The sequence below is a fragment of the Lampetra fluviatilis genome, chromosome 42 (assembly GCF_964198595.1).
Source record: "Lampetra fluviatilis chromosome 42, kcLamFluv1.1, whole genome shotgun sequence".
Classification (NCBI taxonomy): Eukaryota; Metazoa; Chordata; class Hyperoartia; order Petromyzontiformes; family Petromyzontidae; genus Lampetra; species Lampetra fluviatilis.
Window position 1 is genome coordinate 8,493,819 of NC_136316.1, and position 21,316 is coordinate 8,515,134.

Below are 21,316 nucleotides of genomic sequence, written 5' to 3' on the forward strand. Positions count from 1 at the left end.
ATCAAGATGAAATCCCATCGCCGAAAACAGTTGTGCCTCCCCTACCCAATTACTGTGCATACCCTCTGCACTTAATCGAATACCCCAACACTACCCATAATTAAAGTAATGGAACATATACTGTATACTGTATCCAATTGTTTCTGAATACCACGAAACATTTTTTTATACTGTTAACAGAAAGCAGTCACTTCCGAATGTCCGTTTACCGTGCATTAGGCTAGGCCTAGACTTCTCTGATCGCTGTTAGCCAAGACCATAAACAATCGAAGTATAATTGTGTTAAATAAAGTACATACAGTAAATAACTCGTGAAATAAACTTAAAATGAAGAAAACTAGCAATACAAACATGGGGAAAAGATGGTTGTAAGCATATAAAACAATTACATAATGCTACAAAACATTCCATTTACCTCGGGGCTCAGTGAAAGCTGTGCACTTTGGTGTAAATTGCTCCGGAATTAATCTGCAACCTCACCGCCCTGCACTATTTGCGCTTAAGAAACGCGAAAAATTTCACATGTTGAATTTGTTTTAACATAATTTATGTAAGGTCGGATTTCCATCGGGGACTTACTGTATAACTCAGTGGGCTCTATCTTACCTGGTAAAATAAAAAGTTTAGTTTAATGTTTAAACCTTAATTCATACAAACTAAATGGCTGGTTGCTTACATAAACATTTTCTGAGAATAGATGCATTTAATCTTTTTCCAAGTCACCAGTAATAATTATACAAGGAGTTTAAGGTGCTATTTAACAAATGTTACAGTTTTAACCAAGTGTTTGAAAAAATTCAAAAATGATTTTACCATACTAAAACTACAAATCAAATGCTGATTTAAAGTCCAAATACAGAAAAGTAATATTAATAATACTTTTTCTCTGAACAGTTCAAAACAAAAATTAGGAAGCCACAGCACACATCCCAAACAGAGCCTTTGCTTTAAAGGCACATACTGAGATTCTCAATACACATTTTTATACAGTAAAATAACTGAAGCGTGGCAATTGTAAATTAACTGATGTTTCAATATTTGCTTTATTTAGCTATGTACTTTGTTACAAATTAATTATTTGTCCAATAAAAAGTTGTTCATTTTAGACAGATTTTTTTTTCTTAAAATGTGATGCACGGTGAATTTACATTATCTCCACAAAATTCCTCCAGAGACATTATTTCCCCCCCTACCCCAGTCATCAGCAACACTTCACCCCAAACCCAATACACAGCAGCATCCCCGTGTCAAACAGAAATAATAAGCACTTGTTTCTTGGGACATTGCACAAAGACTGGCGGAGGCTTGATCAGTTTTCACTGCAGGTGTTCTCGGAGTCCGTGCCGAGGCAGGACGGCCGCACGTAGCTGAGCAGGGCGTAGGGGGAGCTGCGGTCTTCGTCCAGCAGAGTGGACACGGTTTCCTTCCAATAGCTGAAGTTTATGCAGGAGCTCTGCACAGGCACACGCATCAAATCTATATGAACAAACGAAGCAGATACCAATCAAGGATGTTGACTGTGAGGGACCCAAAACTTGGGTAACTGGGTTCTCGTAGCAATTTGTTGACCACTGCACTACCTCTCCACTCACCCACCAACTCACACATCGATGCATTTATATAACCGCTCATTCACACTCTCGTTCAACACGTGGCTTGTCGACTTAATGAGGGCATACGTTCTCGAGGGAGGTGCTGTCCTTGTCTTTGTTCAGGTAGTGCGTCTGCCAGAACTGCAGCAGAGAGTGGAAGTTGGTGAGCACGTGGCCCGGCTTGTTGTCAGCCAGCTCCTTCTCCCGCAGCGCGTTCAGGTAGATGGGCAGCCCCCCTCGCCGCAGGGCTAGCATCAGGAACACGAGGCTCGTGTTCAGGCAGCTCACGTTCTCCTGCAGCCAAAACCGTAACAGGGTGTTAAAACTCACTGGAGTTTTGTTTCTACACGAGGCTGATGACACCACATTTTCTTACACAACGTCACAGGAGCCTCTGCAGTGGCATGAGTTTTTTCGAAGTGGAAAAATATTATTCTACTAATTATCCAGAAAAGCCTCACCGAGTGTCACATTTTCATGAGGCTGTGCCAGGTTTTCAAAGTAGGGGGGGGGTAATATTGTTACGTGTAATACCAATTGAGCAATTTGCAGATTACTTTTCGGCATTGGCATGTTTAGTCAACACCAGTTTCGTTATATATATTAGCGATGAGAGGAAACTGGAGAACTCTGAGGAAACCCAATCAGAAGATTCAAGAGCTGAATGGCTCACAGGGCTATACCTAATAAATGAACTTGAAGAACAAGAATTCAGAGACGGTATCTATATATACACAGTAAAAGGGAAAAAAGGGAAGAGGTGGAGAACGTACAAACTGAGCAGTGCGGGAATTGCGCGTTGCTAAGGTGGGGGCAAGTCTATCCATAGACAACCACGATTGACTTCCCCACAAAGTAGTACAGCAGTCCCTCGGTTAACAGTTTAATCTGTTCCACGAAAACTACTGTTAACTGAAATAACTGTTAATCGAATATAGAAAGCATAATGTAAACAAAGCCAGTCGAGGTCTAAATGCTCGTAAATGGGCGTCGCTGATTGGCTAGGGCAGGGGTCGGCAACCTGCGGCTCCGGAGCCGCATGCGGCTCTTTTGAACCTTGACCGCGGCTCCGGGGCGGATGCTAGCGAGGGGAGGAGGCGCACTGTGACACCTGCTCTGGCGTTGCCGCTGCTGACAGGTCGCCGCTCCGCTCCACACTGCCCGCCCGGTGACAGGCAATAACGTTGCCGTTGCTTTGTCACATGTTTGGAAGAAGTAAAAACCTTCCTGGGCAGCAAAGAGCTCACCTTTGCTGAGCTGGAACAGCCAGAGTGGCTGGAAAAATTACATTTTATGGTAGACATGACAGCACATCTAAACACGCTAAATACAACCCTTCAGGGGAAAGGAGGCACAGCCCTGCACATGCTGGAGGAGGTTTTGGCATTCGAGCGCAAGTTGACAGTGTTTGTCAAAGATTTACAGAGAGGTACACTGTCTCACTTTCCCTCTTTGAGAGAGTTCAAACAAAGTCATGATACGATAAATTTGGAATATTTCAAGTCTGCAATCACCACAATGCAAAGTTCGTTTGGGAAACGATTCTGTGAGTTCAGAGAGGAAAAAACGACATTATCCTTCCCTGTCACTCCCCTGGCGATCGATCCATCCCTATTGAATATGACTGCATTTGCAGGTGTAAGTCAACCTGATCTTGAGATGGAACTGGCCGATATAGCCGACAAAGATATATGGGTGTCCAAGTTCAAATGCTTGACCGCTACTCTTGAGGATGTTGCCCGTCAGAAGGCCATTCTGGCTCAGAATCATAAATGGAGTGATATTGAAAACCTTCCCAAACAGGACAAACTTGTATTCGAAACATGGAATGCCATCCCCAACACTTATATAAACATGAAAAAGTATGCATTTGGAGTCCTGTCGATCTTCGGCTCCACATATGTATGTGAGGAGGTCTTCTCCAACATGAACTATATTAAAAACAAACATCGATCACGCCTCACAGATGACAGCTTGCAAGCCTGTGTGAAAATGAAGGTGACGTCTTACAGCCCTGATGTGCAGACACTGTGCACTGAGGTTCAGGAGCAAAAATCCCATTAACCAGGTAATTTAGCTATTAATTTGCAAAAATATATTTTACATTGTTAAGTGAAAAAGTCATTTTTTTATTCAGATTGACAGCTGACTGCACGATCCTGTATATAGCAATAAGGTAAGAAACAATATATGCAGTGTTATATTTGTTTTAATAGTTGCAATGGTTTTGCGGCTCCCAGTTTATTTTTTCCTTCGGAAACGGGTCCAAGTGGCTCTTTATGTCTTAAAGGTTGCAGACCCCTGGGCTAGGGCATGCTCAGCCCACTGACAAGCGCTCGGACTGGCGTGCATAGCGTAAACATACCGTTCATCAAAATGTTTACGTTCATTGAAACCATGGCGTCCTATGGGAGGCGGAATGTTAACCGATGTCACTTAACCAAGAAACTACTGTACTAATATCGACCTTGGAGGGACTATGGGCTGAGCCAACCCCCAACTAGGATTTAAACTCACAACTTACCCGTTGCAAGATGCTTCCTCTACCGCTGGGCCAACTACCAGGCGCATTGCTTGCAATTGTCAAATACTTTTAAGTGCAAATGCAACGCTTCTGTTGAGCGCTCATACCTGAGTGAGTGTCTCCACCTGGACAATGCTGATGAGGCGCATTAGGATGGTGAGCTGGTTCTCCACGCTCGCCATGTATGTCAGCAGACGGCACTGCAGCATCACCTCCGCGACTGAAGAGAGATATACGCGGGTGGTGGGCATTAATCACACAGCTGATGACACCGATTTAACCCGCGTGAATTTTGGCTGTAACACGAGGCTCTGGGTGTGCACTGCCATGCCTCCGTGGGTGTGCACTGCCATAAGCTCCGTGGGTGTGCACTGCCATAGGCTCTGTACCGGTGGAGTCGTCGGTCTGAGAGAAGCGTTCCAGCGACAGCACGATGCAGCGGATGAACATGTTTGAGTCCACCAGGGAGCTGTTGATCTGCGCCAAGAATTTCTGAAACTGCAGCACATCAACCAACACGGGTCACATTTCATTATTCATTAGGATAAAGCCTATTGACTTTAGACATGGAATTAACATAATTGACCTAGGCCGGATTGCATTAAAAAAACACTTAAATAAAAAAAATTCCTTAGTTTCCTATGTAAATGCGAATTTAGGTAAATCTTGTGTTCGTTTTATGCAACCAGGCACTGGGATGTATATGGAGGTACCTATTACTGTTATTTTTAAAATTAAACCAGGGTAAAAGACTGATTCTCATTCGAATTATTTGATGCACGTATTTCAAATTGATGCACCGTTAGAGTTGCGTCAGTTTACCTTTTCTTCAGTGTCTACGCATGTGTCAAACATCTTGAAGGCTTTGACGTTGAACTTCATGAGCTCTCCGAGCAAATCGAAGTTGCTCTGCAAGATGTCCCTGGACGTGCTTTCGCTGTCGATGATGCAGGACAGGATGTGCTGTGGGAGAGGGAACCAGTGAGGTAGGATCCTGGCAGTATGGAATGCGTTGCATTCTGCAGGAAACTGATAACATTACCATTCATAAACTACCATTGTGTATGCAAGGCTGATGAGACAACCTCAACACCGGTTCAGAGTTTGTAAGCATTAAACTAATGTAGTTGAAAAATATAACTTCTAGAATGCCATGTGGCTGATAGGATGTGTAAGAAAAATTGCTTTAATTTTGTGCAGAGATATATGGGAATGTAAATCTATGGGTAAAGTGTAGGTAGAGGCACGTACCTCTAATAACCCTCGTCTGAGTAGGAATATCTGATCAACATATGAGGTAGCACCACGTAGGAAGCTCTCAACTGCCCTTGCTAACCAAAATCTGAAAGAAAAAAACGTCAAACAACAGAGACAGAGCCAAAGATGCAGCACAACACACGGGTGAGTTTCTCACTTTTATTTAAAGTCGGGTGATAATCAAGCCATGACGTGCACATTGTAATGTTGACAAGTGAAAATGTCACAATGAAGTCAACATGAATCCCAAATGCACCGCAAAGTGACCCCCAACAAACCTGAACGAAGACTCGGGGGGCTCCTCCTTCATGACCTCGATGAGCTTGGAGAGGAGCCCTTTATCCCCTAGACACATCAGCCTCCTGGAATGCAGTGCGAGTGTCAAATGGCAATCCAGCCAATCAACGAGCGTTCACAATATCAATGAAAATTCCTCCCGGCTGCTTTAACAACCCATTCCACTGTCCATCAAGGTCGCCTAAAATTACAGGCAGCACGTTACACAACTCTTAAAAAGTACCACTTGTGAAGACCTGTATGCCGGACCACAATCATGCGTGTCCAAGAATTATGAAAATACATAACCACATATATTGTATGACACAGCGGCAGTGTTTGGACACTGAAGGGCAGTATCATCAGCAGGACGACATCTCTGCTGTGGAAACAGGTGGCCACGGACCAATGCGGGGTGATCCGTCAGTCATCGCATGGATAGCCACTTCATATCACCATAGCAACAGTTTGCCCCTATGTGTTGGAAGATACCCAGGGGGCACACGCATTGTCCACGACAACAAGTAGGCTTCACCGCAGGGGAAGTTCCAACCACAATGACTCGCACGGGAAATGATTCACGTCTTGTTGTGAAAGACAGTACCGAGATATGAAAAGGTATTCCTGTTTGTTATACTGCAGAAACACCTATTTTTCTAAGCATACATTTTGCAGGGGGAAAGCCACAAAAATGAGTTAACTAAATATTATTTTGTTCGTTTAAACAAAGTGCAATATTCAACTCAAATAACATGGTAAAAATGTTGCTGTGCCATCTCAACTGAGTAATTTGCAGGCAATTCTTCAAATTTGGCAACTTTGGACCATGACACCAGCACACAATGGCCTGCACTTTTCGAATGACGTGCACTGTGGAGCAGGCGGCACGAAGTATTTCACGGTCACACTCCCACAGCATTAACCAGGATCACCCACCAGACTCGAACCGAATCACTGCAACAAGTGGCAACCGTGCTACACCTGGACCACATCACTGCCACACGATACCGAGTTTTGTTTATGAGCTAATGCAGGGTTCGGAAAATGTGCGACTCCGGAGCCACGTTGCCGCTCCTTCAGGGACTGCTTTGTGACGTTATTAAGGACCACCAGGGTCTCAGACTCACATGCATTGTGGCTCTTGAAATATTGAGGGTTTTTTTACCGAATTCTTAATAAATGGCTCTTCTTGCTATTTTGGTTGCTGACCCCTAAACTAGGGGGATGGCGGCACTTGCTGGTATCCTGACCGTGTGTCGTTACCTGTTTGTGTTGACCACCGCTTTGGTTTCTGAGACTTTGGCTTCGAGCGCAATGGCACCGAGCTCCATCAGCTCCCGTCTATTCAGAAGTAAATACTTATTCCTGCAACAAAAAACACAATATATGATCAGGCAATCATTCCCAATTTTATTTCGTATGTGTGTTGAACTTCTTTCGCACCGTACGTAGCCAACCGTGCTAATCGGAGGTGCAGGGAAAGGACAACAAACTAAGCACAAAATGCAGTTCCAAAGAAATTAGTTTTCAATCTAGATTTAAAAGCACATAGCTCCAGTGGCTTCCTAATATCGCAAAATGTCATAATTTGTATACACATATAGGTAGTTTAGCATGATAAATTAGTTTTAAGGTATTACATTGTTTGAGTCTGTTCCTACACAAAACATTTCGGATTTCAACCAGGATAAATAAAGATTCCGATTCTTATTTCATGCAAGAATACGTTATTTCTCACAGGTTAAGGTTGCCTAACGTGAACATGAAACAATTTTAGTGAAGTGCAATGCGTGTAGGTACTCGTGATGGTCGCTGAAGCTGTGCAGGAGCCTCAAGAATTGGATCTTCAGAGCCACGTCCTGCAGAGGACATTAAGAGGGTGATTGGTTGATACTGGCAATAATAATCCGTGAAAAAACCCCTTAAGACTCAGCGAAAAACCCCAGGGTAAAACAAGTGTAATAATAAGAGGGCCCTAGTCTATCCAGAGGGAGGCAAACAGAACGATAATTATGGTTCACGTATTCACCGAATACTGCTCTCAGTGCTTCACTCACTGGGCTGCAGTCGCAGTTCTGGTTAGGGCTGTGCAGCCGGTGGTTGTGCGAGCGGTTTTTCCAGATGAGCTTCTCGAAGAGATCATTCAGGCCAGGAATCAAGCGGAACTCTGCCAGCATCTTGTGTACCTTCACAACAAAGACACAGCCTCACATTCTCCTAAAGCAGCCTTAACAACAGTGTTATCATGTGACCCTGATTTTATTCAGAGACGAATTCTGTTTCCCTACTCTGAACACACAGATAACATTTTTAATCATTAAACCCTGAAACTGAATCAATCCATAAAACTCGCATAATGATTAAACAATGGTATTACTCTGCATTATTTCTCCCAGCTCTGTACGTGAAAAATAATGGGGCAAGGTTCTTAAATCCCCCCCCACCCCGTCTCTGCCACCCAGCAGTAGGAATGAGTATACCACAGTCGGTGGGGTAAAGTGGCTATGCCCACCTCTTGCGAGGGAGGGAGGGGGCCCCGGGGGGCCGTGGGTAGTACCTCGTCGCGGTGCTTTCCCGTCAGCAGCACGCACAGCAGGTAGAGCACCTCCACCTTGTACACCTCGTGCATGGTGAGCGGGAGCTGGTCAATTATAGGGTGGTCACTGTAATCCATATCTGACATCGCACAAGTTCACACGCACGCACTAAACTTAACACTTTTTATTTCACCAGGTAAGGCCCACTGAGCTATATAGCGACCTGACCACAAATGACAGCCCAACAAAGTAGCTTATCATGTGGAAATTTATAGCAGCCAAATACTCTAAACGCATATTTCTAAATGTAGAGGGAAAAACTGGAGGACTCGGAGAAATATCCACATGACCACAGGGAGAGAGACATGCAAACTCCAATATAATACAGGTATCAGGGTCGGGATCGAACCCACGACCCACTCTATACCAGGTGAGGTAGTTAATGTCTCGCTGCCGCGGCGCACACGGTCACACTCGTCCTGTTAAACCTGCAGCGTTGTCACAATGAATGCACGTGCAGCCCTTTTGCGACCAACAACTGGATTAGGGGACTCCCATGCCGTGCTGGTCAATATAATGTAATTTTTTTAATATTTGACCATGTTTTACCGCACTAGTCAAAGTGGGCACTAACCAGACGTTTAGATGAGGGAGCATATTAGTACAGTACAATAATCGCTTTTTCTGTACTGCCCACCGCTATCCCTGCACCCCATAATGATCTGCCTCGCATGGTGGTCGCCCATCCATTCGATGTCCAGGCTCAAAACCAGCTTAGCTTCCGAGATATGATGGGATCTAAATGCATGATCATAGAATTTAAATTCTATAATTCAAAATCTTGTTATAATCAAGTGCACTTATAACAATATTTAATGTAAGATTTTTAATGTCTTTAATTTCAAATAAAACTAAAAATATTGTGGGGGTCACTAATAATACAACATGGATGCCAGTATAACCATGTGTTACTAATTATGGTCATTGCCCAAAATGTCGCCTTTTTTTTTCAAAAGCACCATGTTATTGACAAATGTGTTGAGATTAAGTATGATGAGGTTACTCGTCTGATACGTTCAGAATCAGAATATTTATTTTATTTCAGAATCTTTATTTATCCTGGAGGAATCCAAGGAGCTATGAAGCTCTATTTCACAGATGTCCAGTAAGGGGGCGGATCAGGCAAGTTACAATGAAAGCGTTGATGAAAGTGTCACGATATAATAACAATTTACACATCTAAAGCAGCTTTCACCTGGAGATCGCAAGGCGCTGAATATTGAAAAGTGTGAGAGCCAACCACCACTCGGGGTGGTGCTTTCCCTTCGCTGGGTGTGAGAACGGAGAGGCGGGTTTACCCATGCTCGTATCCAAGTTGCTCTCGTCCACGATGTACGTGGTCATGTCCAGGGCGATGGAGTTGTCCATCAGGTTGAGCCAGTGCTCGAGCTCCTGCAGGAAGACGAAAGGGCTCTGCCTCTCGGTCGACTTCTGCGTCGCGAGCTCGCACAGTCGCTTCACGATTCCCGGGATGTTCAGCAGCGTTGCTGGAAGATCAATCACAATGATGCTGTTATTATTAAGATGCTTGTTTTATCAAGGAAAGCCTGAGCATCAAGAACATTTGTCAGTAGAGTCCCTGCCAAGTATTTACAGCTATGGGCAATGATTGCTTTGTATAATCTTAATTTGGTAATATGCGTGTTATTTTTGAGCAAAGGGATGTATTGACCAATACCGGTTACATTGTACTGTTTTCTCTGTAGAAGCCAGAGAACTTAGAAGCAACCATGCATCAAAGGGGGACAAACATACGAACTCCACTCAGAAAGTCACTCGAATTGGAATTCGAAACAGGCCCTTCTTGCTGTGTTACCACTGCGCCCCTCTGCTGCCAAATAGCGCACAGTGGAATTCAAATGGGGACAGCAACAAGCAGATATATATCCTGACCAGCTTTCCAATAAAATATGACCGGACTCACCTTGGTTCACCTCGGCCGACGTGGGGTTGCAGTGCCTGCGCAGCTGCTCGTTCTGAGCCAGCAGCGTCTGGTTCTCGTCTCCCACTGGCTCCAGCTCGGACACCATCACCGAGAGCACGCGGCAGAAGTTGGCGAACTGGTGATGGTCGAAGCGGGCGATGAGCTTCACCAGGTCAGGGATCTCCTCCAGCAGGATCATCTCCTAGACGCCACACCGGCCGGGCACAACGCGTGCAACGCCAAAGTTCACACGTCTGCCGTGTGTAGTGCGACAGTGACGCAAAGTCCTAGTATCGGACCTATAAGTGCACCGATACTTGCAATGTCTTTGTACTATTCGCCTTTCTCTGGTCTAACACTGGTGTGTCTCTGGTGTAGGACAATCAGTTTCAAAGACAATGCATTTGTTGGCATGTTTTGCCACAAGTACGTGTGGTTAATGCAAACTTTGATGCCTTGCGAAAAGGTATCTATTTGGTGTTTGAACATGTTATATTGCCAGAAAGGATAAAACCTATTCTTATTAGTCCCAGCACACGATTTTGTTTAGTTTGTTTTCCTTCCCCACACCTACAATTAGCACGATTGGCTACGTACGGTGCAAAATAAGTTCTACATATATACATCAAGCTCGAATAAAAACGATACAAACCTGCACCAAAATTAACCCGTTTCCATATTAATTATGACATATATAAAACCTGTCACAATTTTTGTCAACATTCACCAGAATAAGCAATTAAATTGGATTTTGCAAAGCAAGAGTAAGGGAACAGGAACCAGATTGGGTTCCCAGCGAGGTGTTTTTTCACCTTTTTTGTGCCCAGCACGTCTTCCATGAGCGAGGCTGCCTGCAGGTAGCCCCTCTTCTCCGACATCAGCGTAAAGAGATACATGACGAACTCGAGCCGCTCGGAGAGGCGCTTGGCCACGCGTTCCGTCTGCAGCTCACGAGAGGGCATGGGCGCGCGAGGGCAAGGGAACATGAGGTCAGGAGCACACTAGAGGGCAGGCACACACGAGGGCATGAGCACACGAGAGGGTATGGGAACACAAGATCATGAGCACACGAGAAGGCAGGAGCACACGAGAAGGCAGGGGCACACGAAGGCATGGGCACACGAGGGCAGAAGCACACGAAAGGGCAAAGGCACACGGGGCAGGAACAAATTGGGAGGGTATGGGCACATGCGTGCAAAATCCGTTGAGATGGAACATCTCAATTGCAAGGGTTTCCAGGATGTCCGTTGACACGTGTATAGCAAACACGAATAACAAGGCCATGGATAGTAACGTGGGGGAGCCCTTCATTCGGTAAAGGACTTAACACAGCCGTTGATGACCAAGATAATGACAAATGCTCAAATTATATTTAAACACATTTTCACATGTGTACATTTATTTTCATTTTTCATTCGTGTACTCCGGTGTCATGACTAATGATATTGAAATTATTCAGGGACTTAGAAGATCCCAAGTGTGCCCTGACAAATCATACTTACACACATGCAGACATTGTGCAACACCTCCAGCACAGCTTTGGTCAGGTGCATTTGTACTGCAACACAAAAACAAGTTCACCAGGTCACAAATCCATGATGTCATATTAACACTTACACATGTGACATGAGTGCACACACAGGGAATACTGTATTAAACGTTAAATGGCAATGCCGCTGTAAGGAAGCAGCAAAATAGGCATGTTTGGGGAGGTTTTCTTTTAATATGTAAATTCGTCCCTGCATTAGCAACTTTATTTTTTATCATGACTAGAATATATAAGGTTGTGGAACCTGAAAGAGCCAGATTTGCTGCATCTGGCTGTGACGGTCCCACCTGATGACGGAGACTTGTGTTGCCTCCGAAACGTCGTGATTTTATTATTATTTTTTTAATTTTAATTTCATTTTTACCTACGTGACTTTACCGAAAGAACTAAGAGTATATATAACCATTGTTTACTTTTACCAGGTAAGGCCCACTGCGCTATGTAGTTTGTTTCAGAAGGGACCTGGCCACAAATGACAGCTCAATTAAGTGGCTTATCACGTGGACATTCATAGCAGCTAAATACTCTAAATGAATATTTCTAAATGTGGAGGGAAAAACCAGAGGACCCGGAGAAAAATCCACGCAACCATTGGGAAAGACATGCAAAAACTCCAAATATTCAGGCGTCAGGGTTGGAATTAAACCCACGACCTCTCCTGTATACTCGGCGAGGGAGTTAACATCTTGCACCCCTGAATGTGCCCAAACTGGTCAGATCTCCCAAGAGAAGCAAGATTTGATCCTGGAGAGTGCTTGGATGGGTGACCGTCATGTATACAACAAGTGTTGTAGGCTGCCAGCTGTATTTGGGCAGCAGAGGGCAATGCGTGGGAAATCCATTGCTCCCACATCTATGCTCTACACCTTCACTAACCTGCACACATCGTTCTGATTTTTATGATATTAATTTTTTAAAATGCCATCTCCCAAGGTTTTGGGATGAGAGATATACGAGATGAAAGATAACAGGTGTACAACTCATTGTCAGTAGTCCGAGTATCAGATTCACACTCAATATTTATCACATACACACCCCTACTCCATTAGTCACTTATGCTGTAACTTTCGGATTATTTATTTTCATGTCCTTTAAACGAAATTATTCATTAAGTCCTGACTGCAAATGAAAGTGTATACAATTTGAAGCTAATTCAGCAGTTCAATTATTTTTGTTACTCTGTGCACTGAAGTTGTAAGAATAAACAACGAGCATATTGCCCCTCATTATAACATCACGGGAGAAAATCGAGAATAGTGCACATATTACACCGTCATGTCATTGTTTGTTAACTGCAACATTTCCATCGTTATCCACAACGGATTAACGCATGGCTTACTTCTAAGCTTGCTTTGGTCCTGTGGGAGTAACGTTGGTCTCATCAGGACATCCACGAGCAGCTGAGAAGTGAAATACAAGGGAGACAATAGTTTAACACGACATGTATTTTAGACGTATGTAAACATTTTTATTTTAACACATATTTACTGAATACTAGGTACACAACGAAGTCGAAATTTACATTTCACAATCTGTACTGGCACAATTGCAGTCATTAAAACTGTAGGTGTAGACCAGACTCAGCCCATCATCCCTCCAGGGTTGATAAAATAGGTCTCAATGCGACAATTCCAGTGGTGACCCTATGGAGACTGACCTCTGCTTTTGGAATGTGGAATTTCCACAACTGACTAAGGAGTGGCAAAAGGATGTGAAGCTCCCCATAAATGTTTGAGCAGCGAGACACTTAGATTTTGACTCTCCGAAGACGTTCACATCTGTAGGTGTCATCAAAGCAAATACCTTTATCTCTGAGCATACCATGGACGAGTTAAATGTGTCTTGACATTCGCAATACTCAGGATATTACTAGCTGTGTTGCATGCCATATGGCCTAGGCTCTACATGGTTGCATGGCACATTAACCGTCAACTCAACTTGTGGTTGTCCAGGAGAGAGAATTGGGTCACCAGCATAAGACCGGAAATTCCACCACTGGCTTTAGTGGAATATTTATATATGCAGTGTAATCTGCACTACACACATGGGATTGTGTTTTGTTTGTAAGGTTGAACGACTCTATGGGTACATACAACTATAAACAATTTTCAATTTACCAGGTAAGGCCCACTGAGCTAAATAGCTCTTTTCAGAAGCGAGCTGGCCACAAATGATAGCTCAACGAAGTGGCTTATCACGTGGAAGTTTATAGCAGCCAAATACTATAAACGTACGTTTCTAAATGTGGAAAGAAAAACTGGAGGACCTGGAGATAAATCCACGCGACTACGGGGAGAACACGCACACTCCAAATATACAGTTGTCAGGGTCGGAATCAAACCCACAACCTCTTGCATACCAAGCGAGGTTGTTAACATCTCGCAAACCATAGCTTTACATACTGATGGGATCAGTGCATACGATCGCCAGATTGCACAGCAATGCTCCTCAGAAACGATTTACATTCAAAATTACGCTATTTATCACAGTGGCTGAGAACTCCAGACTTGAGTCGCTGATGAGTCTACAGCAAATACAACAATAATGTACCACGTTCATAAATGCTTAAAAATTAGTAATGAGTAATTAAGTACACTTGAAATTTGCGCTCTTCTTACAGTGCAGGGCTCTCACAAACGTGCTGTTTCACAGACAGTTATAGTCTGTCAGGAGGAAGCAATGCTGCTATGTGCAATCCCAACTTTGCAGGTAATTTTTCTGCATTGGGATATTGGCCAATACAAGTTACATTGTACTGTTTGTGTAAGCTATGGGAAAAACCAGAAATCCTGGACAACAGGAGGAAGTACAAACCCTACTCAGAAAGGCACATGTGTCAGGCATCGAGAACACAGGCCCTTCTTGCTGCGAGACAAAAGTGTTAACCACTGCATCGCCTGCCTCCCATGAAGTTGGCCACCAGACTTGCTGTGCAATGTTCAGATGCGACTACAATGGGATGACTTAAAGGCAAACGGTGCACTGTTAAAATGAAGGGTAACACTATGCATGATTAGTTACATATGGTGAAAAAAATTGCATAAAATTCACCACTCAACCAGCGTACTCACAAATTTCATGAGCAGAGAGCACACCAAAGAGGGCAACTGCTATAGAAATGGAGCGATGAGATCCGTTCATGTGAAGGAATGAGATTTATGCTGACATTGCAGGACCGTGACAGATGGTGACAGCATTAGTTTGACAAGAGAGAGAATGGCTGATAGTGGTGGCACATACCTCCACTCCTCCAAAGAGGTCAAACACGTCGGCATTAATGAACTTTGCTGGCTGGGGCACCTTCCCATAATCGGCACTGGATTCCATCCCTTCCACAGTCATCAATGAAATGAGATCCTGTGGACAACGGACAAGTTAAAAGAATAACATGTTATGCCCTGCATTTTAATTGGGTTTCATGGAAGACATTGAACAGCCTAAATTTAGAACAGCTACATGGGAGAAAACGTGAGGACCTGGAGGAAACCCATGCAGAACAGGGGGAGAACATACACACTCCACACAGAAACGCACCCAAGCGCAGAATCAAACCCAGAACGTTCTTGTTGTGAGGCACACACGTTTTACTATTGAGACACCCTGCTGCCCATACTACTTGGTAGTACATGTAGCAGCAACCCAACAAAAACATCAAAGTAAAAACACCTCAGTAGTCGTGTTCGGTCGCAAGTTAGGCTATTACCTTGGAATTACAATCATTACGGCATGGATCATTTCTGAAAGGGGTACCTGGAGGGTAGAGATGCATTCTGTGTAATTGATGTTGTGTGGTTGACTGTTGTCGTAGAGACGGCGAATCGACTGGGGAATGTTATTCCACTTGGCTCGCTTGTCTCGTAACTTCAGTACTGGTTCTGGCATCTGTAATTAGAGAAGAATGTATGAGACCAGGCAGTGCAATACTTGGTTAAGTGACATGCGTCAACGTACAATCAATCACAACCACCTGCTAATTTTGAGAAACTAATGATGCAACCCAGTTCAATACAGGTATGCATCGATTTATGAACGTTTGGTTTATGACATTTTTCATTAACGCAATGACAAATTATGGACACTTTTCGATGAACAAAATCAAATTTCCGCGTCGACGAAATTTCACAAGGCACACGCCATGAGATTATAAAACAAGAAACATCCGGGAGACTGCATCATCCATCCACGATAGAGTCATGGTATTTCTGCAGTGCCACAGTAACGCCTCTACATCACCTTTCCAGTTCTTTCAACATGCAGAATATCTTTTGGTTTTAAATGAATTATTATTCAACCGTTTTAATATTTACATTCTTTACTATAATTTTAATATTGTGAAAAGTGATGTGGGTGTATATTTTTAGGTTAAGAGTAGTTGGAATGACTGTCCTGAAACACGTGTTTTTTTAATTCAATTAATGGGAAAAGCCATTCTGATTAACGAAATGTAGTTTCACGCGTGTTTTCGGAAGAACGCATCCCCCTTTGGTAAATCGAGGTTATGGAGGTCACCATGGTCATATAAGTTTTTTTATTTTTAAAAGTCTGTTAAATATTGGAAATTGTTGTTCAAAACCATTCGGTTAAGCACTACCAACCTTCAGCAATTGGCCCACAGAGACACACAAAGAGAGGTAAGAGAAATGGAGATACAGAGGGAGACACGGAGATATACAGAGATAGGTAAATTGAAAGATAGATTTGTCAGCAACAATCAACAACCATGGATGGAACAAAAAGGATAGAAGGGGGTTAGGGTTGGGGTCACTGATTGGTGCTGAACTGTTTTAGAGCGGCAGTATTTCACTCTGCAGCAGCCTGTTTAATATGTAGTTTTTCAATAATTAGATTACAGAAAGAAAGGTACATATATAAATGGAGAAAATATTAACCACCACAGTTTTGCTGGCAACATAATTATTACACCAAAATGGAAATAAACTATTTGAAATTCTATATTTTATTAAAGGCTGCATGCAGTAGGTTACAAATAGAGGCTAAACAAAAGTCAGGTACAAGTTTGATAAACATTTAAAGATATCTGTCAAAGAACACAACTCGAAAATAATTTTAATTACTTTTACCTAGGGCAGTGATTGAAGGTGGACCACAATACAAATGAAGAAATCAACGAGTTGGATGAGAAGCAGGTTGCACTTTTAAAACAAAACTCCAATAAAAAATAAAAAGAAACAAATGTGGCTAAAGAATAACGTTTTTAATGAGTATAAAATCTTCTATGACAAACACATTAAGAAGAAAATGCAACAAAAACGTAAAAGTTAACAAATAAACATTTGGAGGAGGGATACATGGAATTTCACTGGGACAGAGGAACAAATGGATTACAAAACATACACAAGTTAGAAATCACTTAGCGAAGAAACATTTAATTAGACAGGCCATGTGGCTCGAATAGATGATGGTTGGTGGCTGAGACTTACAATGGAGTGGCAGAAAAAGGAGGGATTGTGCCTGAGAAGACCCCTCTCTTTGTGTGAAAGTGTCCAATGGACTGTTGCATAACAAGACTGATGGCAATAAATTGTACAACCCTTTATGCAGCAGTGAATTTATCATGCATTGAGATTATTTTTATATTATTTTGCTGCTATAAATTTCCACATGATGAGCTATCATTTGTGGCCAGGTCACTTCTGAAAAATAAGTTAATGCCTCACCGGGCTTTACCTGGTAGGATAAAACATAGTTTAGTTCTATTTGTATATTGTATATTTTTTATTTGTTTACATTTCCTAAACTTTGCACTCCGATCGTGTTTTTGTATTGTTTGTTGTTGTAACATTCTGATCCACCCCAACTGGACATCTGTGAAAAAGAGCTTTATAGCTCAACGGATTCCTCCAGAATAAATATTGAATTTCTGAGATGCTAATCAGTTTAGTCCAATGACTGCATCTGGTCCAGGAGCTTCCCTTTGTCATCCTGTCAATCAGTGCTTACCTCTTCAGGCGTGACATCTGGAATATGACTGCATAAAATTCCTCAATCATGATTTTGTGGCTTCGTCTAGCCCTCTTACTATGAGCGATGTACCTTAAACTTCTTACTGCATTTATGTTCCAAATGCATATTATGACATCTTAAATTGTTTTGTTCTCTCATTTCTCTATTCTTCCCAATGGGTTTACAGTGTATTCTATGCTTTGCTATTGTCAGCACTTGTCACATCTTTTAGCAGGTAAAGCCCGCTTATCTATATAGCTCTTTTTCAGAAGCGACCTGGCCACAAATAATAGCTCAATGAAGTGGCTTATCATATAGAAATGTATAGCAGACAAATACTCTAAATGCGTGATGTTGATTCTAAATGTGGAGGGAAAACCCGGAGGACCCAGAGAAAAATCCACGCGACCACGGGGAGAACATGCAAACTCTAAATATACAGCAGGCGTTAGGGTCTAAACGACGACCTCTTCTTATACGCTAGGCGAGGTAATTAAAATCTCGCCACCGTGTTTTCAGATGATTTGTCCGATTTTACCATGCACTGAACTTTCAGCGTTCGGCCTCTTACGTTTGCTATATCGTTATAATGGTGACAATTTGCTTATCTAGGAGATACAAGCGTATTGGCCTCGACCCAGTCTGATTTCCCCCTTACCTTGTCTAGATTTTACACGTAAAGTCCGGGGGCACTGTCATCTGTGTTTGGGTGGCAGGAACTGATATGAACTCAGACCTGGTACGGCATTTTGTTTTCATGGATTTGTTTACCGAGAAACATGTCCGGGATCGGTTTGTAGAATAAGGTGGAATCCCCTAAACCCTGCTACCTCGTGAACTCAACGTCCACCGTCAACTGCCTCATATCGTCGAGCAAACGAGCTTCGCCCTTCTCTCTGGCCACGGAGAAGCCTTATCGCAGCAGTCTGCGCTCGCTTGCCCCGTCTCGACTGTGACGAGGAGAACAACAACAGCAGCCTCCGTGCCTTTTAATTCCGTTTCTCTTTACTCCGTTGGGCCTCCGGCATTGCGGTCACACCGGCCATCTTACCAAGGTAAAGGGGGCCCCACTTTTACTTGCGATGTTGGGTGACGCAAAATCGCAGCGATCGAGTCGCACTCCGCTTACTCCTTTACACGAGCGGCAGCTACCCCCCCCCCTCTTCCCCTAGCAACATGGCCACCGGATTAGCGCGCCGCCAAGACGTCACTTGCGTTGGCAAGGAGGGCCTCTTCCCCGTCAACCCACACCCCCCTCTCCCCACCATTCTATCCCCGGCGTTACCTGCACCACGCTGGCGAGACGCTGCTGCCCGAGCCGCTGTCGCGCCAGGCTGTGCACCACGCTGTTGCTGCTGCTGCCTCTGCGCGTCTTCTCCACGTGTGAGGAGCAGCCGGGCCGCGGGGACCCGGCCCGGGCCGCGCTCCGCGCCTCCTCCGCCATTGTCGAGTGCCTGCGGGGCGGCTCCGCGTCTCGCCTGCCCGCCACCCCCCAACGCGCCGCGGGGCTGTGTGGAGGAACGAGACGACGGCCGGGGGTAGAATCCTTCCTAATGCGATGGCGACGTGCGCGGCGGGGTGTGTGTGTGTGTGACGACGGCGCCGAGTTTCCTCGGGAGCTAAAATATCTCCGAGCCCTCTGCCCGTCCCCTACAGCTGAGCGCGGGAAGTGACGTTGGTCGACGTGACGCTGCGACGAGGTGTGACGTCATAAAAACACAGGCTCCCGCGTGACGTCTTAAAAACGTCCTCCTGCGTCGAGCGTGGAATGACGTCGGGGGTAAACACGCCAACCCGCGCGCTGTGACGTCACGGTGGGGTCGGCTGTATGAGGCACGAGCAGGGGAGACATGACGTCAGAACGTTAAAGTTAGCAGCGGTGACAAAACTTGGGAATATGAAAAGTGGAACCAGGAGGGTCTGGCTCTGGTTGAGAGCTAAGGGTTGTTTAAGCCAAATTTTGAGTGACGAAAGGGAGAGTATTGAGTAGCCAGGGTTTGGTAGATGTTTCACGTAACAATACAAAAAAACCCTATTAACACATTCGTCGATAACTTTGCAGAACCCTACTATTCAGGATGGTCCTACCAAGTTTCTGCAGTAGTGGGCGATGGTTCCTCTGTGTACTGTAATCCTAATTGATGCATTTGCAAGGGAGGGGGTGAGCATTGGAACGTTTAGCCAATACAATTTACGTTGTATTGTTTTAGCCGATGGGATGAAACCGGATAACCCGGAGGAAACTCATGCAGAACAGGGGTAAAACATACACACTCCACAGAAAGTGCCTGAGTCGGGAATCGAACTCGACTTTTTGCTATGAGGCACAAGTGTTACCACTGCGCTGCCACCCTGCCACTCAAATATATTACAGCAAGTTGATAGTCTCTGCCCAGACACCAACGATAACACTGGTCTACAATTAAATGTGCTGAATTCAAATATGACAAAATAACTGATTGGATACTATTCCCAAGATAAATAAGTTTTTACATTTTACATCTATGTGTATTGTGTAGATAGATTTTTACTCATAAATTGTAAACCTAGGTATTTCATGTGTTTATGGTTGCTTTACATGATACCATGTCACCTGTCCTGTTCATGTAACACTTAAAAAATCAGCAAAATTATTATATAAATAAAATAATTTATGAAACAAAAGGCAAAAAACAATTACATATTTATAAGTACATAGTTTAGTCCTTATTCAGTGTCTACTCGGCGCTTCTTGGCTTGTCTCTTGTATTCATTAAATGGAGCATTTCTTGTCACTGTCCAGCAATAGTCTGTACTCATTGATGGGCTCCATTTGCCCTTATAGCGTTTCTCCATTGTTGCAACGTCCTGGTGAAATCGCTCGGCATGCTCGTTGCTCACTGCTCCGTAGTTCGGTGGGAAAAATCTAGATGAGAGTGCAAAAAATGTATCTTTAGTGACATGTTGCAACCAAGGCTTTTGTTTGCCTGGAGGTTTTCCACCAACTCTCTGTAGTTGTCTGCCTTGTTTCCGAGAAAATGTGTTGCCACTAACTGGAAGGCTTTCCATGCCGTCTTTTCCTTGCCACGCAGTGCACTGTCAAATGCATAATCTCAAAGAAGTTCACAAATCTTTATCTTAGCTTCACTTCACTTTGGAAATTTTCCACGGAGGTACTTGAAAGCTGCTTGTGTTTTGTCCTTGGCTTTGACAAAGTTCTTCATCAGACCCAGCTTGGTGTGTAAGGGTGGTAACAAAATCTTCCTTGATTCAACAATTGGTGGATGCTGAACACTTTTCCTCCCAGGCCCCAATGACTGTCGGAGTAGCCAATCTATCTTGATGTAGTGGGAATCTCTCGCACGACTATTCCATTCGCAGAGAACACAGCAGTACTTTGTGTATCCAGTCTGTATACCAAGCAAGAGAGCAACAACCTTCAAATTGCCACAAAGCTGCCACTGATGTTGGTCATAGTTTATGCACCTCAAAAGTTGTTTCATGTTGTCAAAGGTTTCCTTCATATAGACTGCATGACCAACTGGAATTGATGGCAAATCATTGCCATTATGCAGCAAAAATTTTAAGATGCATCTTCGATGAATCAATGAACAGTCTCCACTCATCTGGATCATGAACGATGTTGAGGGCTGC

The 21,316-nt window shown here is 43.8% G+C and overlaps 1 protein-coding gene across 1 annotated transcript; it reads right to left on the reverse strand.

Annotated features, from left to right (window-relative positions):
• Window positions 1-1,028: 1,028 nt before the first annotated feature.
• On the reverse strand, window positions 1,029-19,457 carry TRPC4AP (transient receptor potential cation channel subfamily C member 4 associated protein). The gene is made up of 19 exons (XM_078875780.1): window positions 18,969-19,457; window positions 15,470-15,601; window positions 14,960-15,076; window positions 13,059-13,119; window positions 11,673-11,728; window positions 10,983-11,111; window positions 10,171-10,372; window positions 9,545-9,733; window positions 8,207-8,325; window positions 7,707-7,835; window positions 7,450-7,508; window positions 6,913-7,014; window positions 5,652-5,735; window positions 5,368-5,458; window positions 4,939-5,079; window positions 4,506-4,614; window positions 4,224-4,336; window positions 1,680-1,886; window positions 1,029-1,453 (listed from the first exon to the last, which is right to left on the reverse strand). The coding sequence occupies exons 1-19, from the start codon at window positions 19,125-19,127 to the stop codon at window positions 1,310-1,312; spliced, it is 2,343 nt and encodes a 780-aa protein (XP_078731906.1). The 5' UTR covers window positions 19,128-19,457; the 3' UTR covers window positions 1,029-1,309.
• Window positions 19,458-21,316: the final 1,859 nt, after the last annotated feature.

Coding starts and splice junctions, on each gene's coding strand:
- TRPC4AP (XM_078875780.1), bottom strand. CDS start 19,127: ATGGCGGAGGAGGCGCGGAGCGCGGCCCGGGCCGGGTCCCCGCGGCCC. Junction 15,077..15,469: donor AATGCATCTCTACCCTCCAG/GTACCCCTTTCA, acceptor CGTTGTCCACAG/GATCTCATTTCATTGATGAC. Junction 5,736..6,912: donor GCGGTGGTCAACACAAACAG/GTAACGACACAC, acceptor ACTGCATTCCAG/GAGGCTGATGTGTCTAGGGG.